This window comes from Manihot esculenta, chromosome 11 (genome assembly GCF_001659605.2).
Source record: "Manihot esculenta cultivar AM560-2 chromosome 11, M.esculenta_v8, whole genome shotgun sequence".
NCBI classification, from domain to species: Eukaryota; Viridiplantae; Streptophyta; class Magnoliopsida; order Malpighiales; family Euphorbiaceae; genus Manihot; species Manihot esculenta.
In genome coordinates this window covers 22179476-22188398 of record NC_035171.2, presented here as the reverse complement: position 1 = coordinate 22188398, position 8923 = coordinate 22179476, and the positions used below count along the sequence as shown (strand labels likewise).

At 31.0% G+C, this 8923-nt stretch overlaps 1 protein-coding gene across 1 annotated transcript; it reads left to right on the top strand.

The window, feature by feature from the left end:
* The first annotated feature begins 1204 nt into the window (after window positions 1-1204).
* Window positions 1205-7197, top strand: LOC110626750 (protein STRICTOSIDINE SYNTHASE-LIKE 3). Its single transcript, XM_021772818.2, has 4 exons — window positions 1205-1765; window positions 4064-4339; window positions 5455-5622; window positions 6462-7197. The coding sequence occupies exons 1-4, from the start codon at window positions 1437-1439 to the stop codon at window positions 6862-6864; spliced, it is 1176 nt and encodes a 391-aa protein (XP_021628510.1). The 5' UTR covers window positions 1205-1436; the 3' UTR covers window positions 6865-7197.
* The last annotated feature ends 1726 nt before the right edge of the window (window positions 7198-8923 follow it).

Genomic DNA, 8923 nt, shown 5'->3' with positions numbered 1-8923 from the left:
AATATATCAGTTAAATATATTTAAAACTAACTTAAACTAATCTTTAACTGATGATTTAATAAGTTGTACTTATTTTTAGTGCACTTGGTGCACTAAAATCAAGTGTCTTATAACTTTGACTTAAATACATATATAAAAAGTTTCATAGGTTATGATGAAGAAGGATGCATTTTTTCTAAAGCTTAGAATAGAAAACCTAGAGAATTAGTTGGATTTGAGTTGCAGGAGAATCTACCCTCTGCAAGTGATGTTGTGGCGTCTGGCTGGGAGTGTAATCATTATGTGGAGACAAAGGATAGAGACCAATCATGACTTAATATTGATAAACAAGTTACCTAGAAATCCAAGGAGAGAAGAAGTAGCCTAAATAATTTCTAGATTTAGAGCATTTTCACCGTGGTTAACGAGACGAGAGAAAGGAGGTTTGGTAGAGGAGTAATGGATTAAAGCAACCCAAGAGATAAACACCATTAGTATCTCAAAATCTCCAATCACCTAGTGATGGAGAGAAATATTGGTGTGAAGATAAGCTTAGCATCTGGTTATCTACCGCCAACAATAGAAATTGCATGCAAAATTCTTTCAAAACACAAATCAAATAAAACTAAGATAGGTGCATATCATAAAATTCATTTCTATTCTACCACAAATAAAAAAAAAAAAACTAAAAAACCTAAAGAACCAAAAAAATCACTTAAAAATAGGGAGGATGAACCTACTTTCTGATTGAAAAGAATAAAGATATAATTCAGGTGAGGAAAAAATTTACTAATAGCAATAAAAAAGAGATTTAAGTTAGAAACATTCATTTTTTGAGAGAAAAATCTCTCTATAAATAAAATAGAGGGATAATTATATTTTATTATATAATTTCAATCATTAAAATTTATTCACATTTTCTATTATAATGTTTTAATTATAAGTATTCTCAACTACATATAATTAAATATTATTTACTTTTTTAAAAAAATTTATTTTATAATTTAATTGAAGTTATTTTAATAATTATTTATATGATATATAAAGTATTAATTATAATAAAAGTATTATTAATAATATTATAATATTTATTAAATAATATATCGGTTAAACTCTAGTTGTGACATTGTTTGAAATTTAAATTCCCATCATTAGTTTAATTGCCACCGATTTAATGACCAGGTGGGTGTAAAGCGATTTAATTTTTTCCAAGAAAGATTTAGGTATTCGCGGATCCATAGAAAATGACGCCAATTTGATGACCAACTACCTTTAAAGCAAAAACTGGGTGGAGGATGGGTGGGTGAGGCGTGAATGCGATCTTTGCATTCAAATCCTACTTTCAAACGCCCATTCCAATTTCCACGCCTCCATTCATATTTAGCTCTTTACACCCAAACTGGTTACAGACCCAATCTAACCTTCCTCTGTCCTACCGGAAACCCCACCTTCCTGCAATGACTCCCACTGGAATTCTCGCCGGTCTCTTCCTCCTTTTAGCCTTGTACTGTGGTATTGACCCTTTTAAGCACAGTGCAATATCTGAATTCCCAGATTTCAAGGCCTTCAAAGTTGACCTGGCTGACGGGTCTCTGGTGCCTGCCGAGAAAGATAAAGATAACTTACTGCAAAGATCTGAAATTAAATTTCTCAATCAAGTTCAAGGCCCTGAGAGTATCGCCTTTGACCCTCTTGGCCGTGGGCCTTACACTGGTCTTGCTGATGGGAGAATCGTGTTCTGGGATGGTCATAAATGGATCGATTTTGCTTATACTTCACCGAATAGGTCAGTTTTTGTGGAATTTTTGTTGAATTATGTGCTGCGAAGTAGTTAAAAGTGGATGATTTTGGATATACGTGAAATGCTCCTTAATAATTTTTGTTTTGTGTTTTTCTAATTAGGAGTTCATCACTTGTTGAAGGGTTTGATTTTTGCAAGTTGGTTCTTTAGGTTGTGCATTTAGAACTATTAGGGAATTGTTATGTGGATTTTTGTTTTGCTGCAGAATTTTTTAGTCTTGTTATGGTGTTCATATTTTGGCAGGTTTAGTTTTGATATTTGATAAACACAATTCGAATTGTTAACTGAAATTGAGGTCCCTCATTTCTTGCTCAATTTGATGTTTAATTGCCCTAGTTCTGGCTGTTTTCAGAAATGTTTAAGGTTCAATTGTTTAAATTTTGAAAAATTTACTTGTTGATTAACTCAAATGTGCTTTCATCTTGTAGATTATTACCAATTATCAATTACTATGTGTGAAAGCAAATTATCTACAATGAGCAAGGGCTAATATAATCATTTGAAAAATTTGCTATTTGAATTAATCGCATGGCGAATATGATATTTAACTAAACCTGTCTATGTTGCAAGTTCTTATATTTTTCACGGTTCTTTACCTACTCATTTGTAAATTGAATTAGTAATAATGTTTGGAAAAAACAAATATATAATTCGATATGCTACTTGAATTTTCTCTGACCAGCTAATGAACTATTATATTTCACTGCTGTTTGAATTATATAGGTTTAGTTCCAATATTTGGCTTTTGCTTTTAGCCAAAAACAAGTTTTAAAACCTGCTCGAAACTGCAGGCTTTTTTTGCTTATTATGTTAATATAATTAATAAATAAAAGATTATAATAAAACATGTCTAATTTTGATCTATAACAATATGAAATAGTATATCTGCATGTTATAAATAAAATTATTATCTATTAATATTTAGTAAATTCATTTAGTCAATTTAATTGAAATAAAATTTTAATCACTCACTTTATATATTATCTGCATATAGTTTAGTTCAAGACCAATTAATATTGATAATATAATATTTGTCATTTACTTATTATACTACCTTGAATGAAATATAATTTGATGTCTAAAAGAAAGAGAGCAATATTATTCTTATGACAATAGCGAGAGAATGTAAAAAGAATGTATATGCACATTGTTTTAAAATATTTTTTAAAAGGAAAATAAATATATTTAATCAAATTGGAATTTAAGAGCAAGTCAATTTTAATTATTTGTTACTTGTAAATGAAATTTACACAATTGGTAGACTAACAACTCTAAATAACTACTGTGAGAAAGCATATAGATTTTACTTTGAATTTGATGATGATGGGCACAAAAATTATTTCTAAATAGATTAACAGTTTTTTGTTATTATAATTATCTTATAATGAGATAATAGTGTGATATTCATCAATATAATATTGGTTTATAAAATAAAATTCATTTTACATTAAATAAAATTCATCTTAAAATTGTTTTAGTAAAGAAATAATAATTAATGCAAATTTAGTAATAAAATAATTCAAAATTAAAATGTCAATAATAGAAAATTAAAATAGTAAAAAAAAATAATTTGAATTCTTGTATAAACACTTATGTGCTTTAAAAATTAAAACAAACAAAAAGTAGAAATTTGAAAATTCAACTGATAAAATAAAATATCAAAATAAAATTTAAAGGTACTGAAATTGCATCATACAATAGATGGGCTGACAACCTCTGTGAATAAGATACAAAAAGGTTAAAAAAATTAATGAAACTACTATGGATTATTCTCTCTAATTGGATAAGCTTATAAATGAGTTAATACTCTTTCACAAAAAGGGTAAACAATTTTGGAAGAGTGAAAAAATAATCGAACCATATCGTGGTTATTTTAGACTAAAATATTTTTAGAAAATAGTTAAAAAAACACTTAAAGAAAAAGGGTATTTAAAAGTGGGATAAAGTGTGCCGTGAAATTATAAAGGAAAAGTATTGAGTGGATTGACACTTTTCTACAAAGACAATTTTGCAAACAATTTAGGAAAAAAAAAAGCACGGCCAAAATAACTGTTAATATTATAGTATTAAAGAAATTATAGAAAGATAACTAGAAACCAAAAAGGAAAAAAAAAGCTCTTGGCACTGTAGCATGAACAGTGAAAGAGGATAACATTTAGAATATATATAAATCATTGTAGCTGTGTTCAAGGTTGCTGGTTATTTATCTTTGGAAATGTGCTCTTGACTAATCCTCCTTTTTTTTTTCCCCTTTTTATTTGGCAAATTTATTTTGGGTTTCAGGTCAGGACTATGTGATCCAAAACCATCACCTTTGAGTTATTTGAAGAACGAGCACATTTGTGGCAGGCCCTTGGGGCTTCGATTTGATAAGAAAACTGGTGATTTATATATTGCTGATGCATATTTTGGGCTGTTGAAAGTGGGGCCAGAAGGTGGCTTGGCAACATCACTAACAACTGAGGCAGAAGGGATCCCACTGCGTTTTACCAATGATCTAGACATGGATGACGAAGGGAACATTTACTTTACAGATAGCAGTACTCGATACCAGAGGAGGTAAGCTTTTGATGCTTTTAGTCAATCAATGCATTTGATGAAGTTGCAAGTATTTTATTTCCCTCCAAGTGCACATAACAGTAACAGAATGCCGAGAACAACTATATTCTGTAACTATATCAGGACCATCCCAATGCCCCAATATTTTTGACAGGAAACAGTTTATTGAGAAATTTCTTCTCATTTATATATTGAAGATGCTATATGATAAGATGCCCACATGAGCTGTGGTATGGATTTTAAAATGTTGCTGAGAAGTCATAATTTTTACCAAAGAGGGTGACCCATTATAAAGCATCCAGATATGTAATCATAGTACGACACAACCTGATTTTCTTTCTTTCATTTTTTTTTTTTTTTGGGGGGGGGGGGGGGTTTCTAATCCCTAACTCGTAGTTCCTGCTTACTCTTTTCCTCAAATTGGATTGCCAGACCTTGTTCCCACAGGTTCCCTAACCTTGTGTCTATCATATTCTTCACTTCTATTCTCTTATACCTTGACTCTTCATTTTGCCTTGTCGTACTTTGTCAACACGATATTTCATGGGATACGACGTGCAATATGTCTCCAACACATATTTGTGTACTCAGGCACTTGATTGACATATTTCTATGCATAGTTAATAGAGCTATTGTTTTCTCTTAATATGAAGAGTATGTATTTAGATAAAAATAATTATTTGGTTATTTTTTGAATGATATATTAGGTTATATTTAATCATCTATTTAAATTATAATTATTACTATATAACTTTATATTTCTTTATTCTAGTTTATTTTATATAATATAATGTATTCAAGCATCTGTGTCTAAATTTAAATCCATATCCCCATATTTTATATTTAGAAAGTTGACAAGAGGGATATGCACTAATTTTTGACACACATATCCGAGTTCAAGTAACGTAGCTTCTATTACATCAAGCGCCACAAGTTTATAGTCTGTCTTTTATTCTGATCCAATTAAACTACAAGCAAATCATAAAAGGGTTGCCCTTTCTTAAGCTTGCTTTAATACCATTATATTGAACTTGTGGTATTGCATATTGTCTTCCTCACGTTAAGTGCTATTGTGTGGTTACCATGCATTACTTATAACAAATATAATCTTTCAGGAACTTCATGCAGTTGGTTTTTTCTGGGGAGGATAGTGGAAGGGTTCTAAAGTACAATCCAATTACAAAGGAAACCACTGTCCTTCTAAGGGATCTTCAATTTCCAAATGGTTTGTCCTTAAGCAAGGATGGTACCTTCTTTGTTTTCTGTGAAGGATCCATGGGAAGGTGAGTCTGCTTCGCTTTTTTTATCTATGCTATTATACAATGCCAATAAACTGTGTTTGTTGTCCTCTAAATTGTCTTAACCCTTACAATATATTTTTTATTTTTTTATTCCGAGTAAGGTTTCTCAAGTTATGAAATTTTGCTGCAAAGGAGAATATAAGATTAGAAAAGTTCATTAAATCATCCACTTAGGAAATCAACATGTTGAGCATGGAACAACTTATTAAGAAAGAAATGTGACGAGGGATGTCATGTGATATGATTGAGCATACACATGAAGGTTTGTCCATCTTCTCTGAATCCATTTAATTGGCAGGATCTACCGTAGATGAATCCATAACTTTTATGGGCGACATGAATGGCTATTTGAGTATGAGGTCAAACTCAGATTGTGTATATTAGTATAGATACAAACATGTAAATATACCATTAATAACAATATATAAGATTTGTTTTTTGTGAGGACATTAGATGTTGCAGTTTAATGTGCCAGACTTTCTAGCTTCATATTTTTCCTTTTTCAAATATAGTTATGTTCTCTAAACTCAACTTTCAGTGGAGATATTTCTGTTTCTGTTTAAATTTTTGCACTGAGCAATACCGTTTTTGCACAATAAATATCTGTAATTTATGCAAGACAAATTGAGTTCATTGTCCAGTTGTCAGCATTCAGCTGTGATTCTTGATGGAATTCAGGAGAAATTTTTCTATTCTCCATGCTCTATGCCATCAGAAATCCTCTTTCGTTATCTGAAACAATTATTATTCATCAGTCAGGAACAAATACAGCTACTTTCCTCATTCTCTATTGATACTCGCTTCATTATCTGTAAATGCAGATTGCTCAAGTATTGGCTGAAGGGTGAGAAAGCAGGGACCTCAGAAGTATTTGCCATCTTACCAGGATTTCCCGACAATGTCAGAACAAATGCAGAGGGCAACTTTTGGGTAGCAGTTCACTGTCGCCGTAACTTTTATAGTTACTTGTGTGCAATATACCCTAAACTGAGGATGTTTTTGCTCAAGCTTCCAATTCCAACCAAGATCCAGTACCTGCTTCACATTGGTGGGCGGCCTCATGCAGTGGCTGTTAAATACAGCCCAGAAGGTAAGCTGTTGCAGGTATTGGAGGACAGTCAGGGGAAGGTTGTTAAAGCAATCAGCGAAATAGAAGAGAAGGATGGGAAACTGTGGATGGGGAGTGTTCTGATGCCTTTTATTGGAGTTTACAGCTTGGCTTGATGTAGAAGGAATTATTATATTCAGGCTAAATGATGTCATTTTGGAGATAGCTAGTTCCTCGCGCCTTTTCAGTCTTCCTTAGCAGTTGGAAAATGTCGAGAAATCTGTTTCAGGGTTATCTGGTGGTTTAGTAATTTGTATATTAACTTCCTCCTTAGCTTTTTGATTTAATAAAGTCCAAGTGTCTTAAAAAAAGCCCAGTGCTTGTATCTTTTGCTTCTTAATTTTTAATTTAAGATTAATCCAAATGTATAAATTTTGGATTAATTGGCTTAACATTGCGATCAGTTGATCTTTTACTTAAAATTAAAAAATTATAGTTTGATTGTCCAATTGCCATTCCAAGTATAATTAAACTGATTAAGGATTTTAATGTTGAAAATTGAGAGCGTTAGCGTGTGGTTTCGCTGGTTGATAATTGCAAGTATTTTACCTGGTTGGATGATGATTTTATTTGATACTGTTAAGCAAAACTTGTTAAAGAACTTTATGCTTGAAGAAATAATATTCCCTTTATAATTGATACTGTGGCTGGCTATATAACATATATAAAATGCAGAGGCTAGAAGTGTTGGATGCACGGAAATGATTAAATCGTGCATTTAAGTTTTCATACCCTTTGAAAATTTAATATGAAAAGGTTTAAATTATGACAAATTAAGTTACCATTATTTAATTCAAGCTTACAAGATGAGAACTGTATGGATAATGAGAAAATAAGTCACATTTTCATCAATACATGTGAACCCGCAACATAATTTCAGATTGCATAATGCATGTATAGTCGAATTGTGCTTAGTCCAATTTTGTTATTTTGATATTTTAGTATTTTGTATGATTTATTTTAAATTAATTTGACTTACTTTAAAAGCTGAATTCGTGCGGCTCTATTAGAAAGAAGATTTCTCCAAGACAATTTAGAAAAATTATATTTCATATAATCTAGGTTTGATTATTTGACTATATACCTTTTCTGTATTGTAATTAAATCTTCCTACACTAAAATTAGAATTTACAGGCCATAAAAATACCTTTAAGATGGCATTCACGAATTATTTTATTGATTAATAAGATAAAAAAAATTGAATTTTCTCTATAGTGAAAATTTATTTTTAGAATTTTGATTTTTCTCTATTGTTTAACAAATTATCAAGGCTCAATCTTGTGACGTTCTAATATGAATTTTCTCCATACATGATTAACATATCAAGAATTTTTAGTGGCGTTTTTTAGCTAAATAGCTTGATTATTTATGTTACTAATCACATTGGTTGGTTAGAGGTGTAGTAGAGCAACATTCTGGAAGATATCTTTACCTCGTTTTTGTAAAGTTGTGCGATAAGGTTTTTGATCACGAATTGATTTTGAGTTTTGCATCAAGTGGAAAAACTTATTTCGGAGCTCTAGGACCTATTTTTGTAAAAGTAAACATTTATCATTATTTGAGACACTTTCAATAACAATATGCGTGCAAAAACTTGCGAGTGACAATTTTGGAATTGGCTCATGTCAAATATGTCCTTAGTTGGCAAACTTCTTCTGGAATTCCAGGACCCACTTTTTTATAGGTAAATATTTATCATTATTTGGGACACTTCTACAAATGATTTATGCATAAAAACATGCGAGTGATTATTTTGGGTTGGGTAATATCAAATATGTCCTAAATGAGGAAACTTGTTCCGGAGCTTCATGACACACTTTTGTAAAAGTAAATATTTATTGTTATTTGGGGCACTATCACAAATGATTTGCGCATAAAAACTTGTTAGTGACCATTTTGGAGTTAGACTGATGTCAAATATATCCTTAGTGGGGGTTATTTCGGAGTTTCATGACCCACTTCTGTAAAAGTAAACATTTATCGTTATTTGGAGTACTTTCACAAATGATTTATGCGTAAAAAATTGCAAGTGACTATTTTGAGGTTGGCTAATGTCAAACATGTCTTAAGTGGGGAAACTTATTCCGGAGCTCCAGAACCCACTGTTGTAAAAGTTAACATTTATCGTTATTTGGGATACTTTCACAAATGATTTGAGCATAAAAACTTGCGAGT

What these genes read in the sequence shown, in the direction of transcription:
- LOC110626750 (XM_021772818.2), top strand. Translation starts at nt 1,437, where the DNA reads ATGACTCCCACTGGAATTCTCGCCGGTCTCTTCCTCCTTTTAGCCTTG. An exon ending in GCTTATACTTCACCGAATAG is followed by an intron (nt 1,766 to 4,063) that starts GTCAGTTTTTGT and finishes TTTGGGTTTCAG; the next exon opens with GTCAGGACTATGTGATCCAA. An exon ending in AGTACTCGATACCAGAGGAG is followed by an intron (nt 4,340 to 5,454) that starts GTAAGCTTTTGA and finishes ATAATCTTTCAG; the next exon opens with GAACTTCATGCAGTTGGTTT.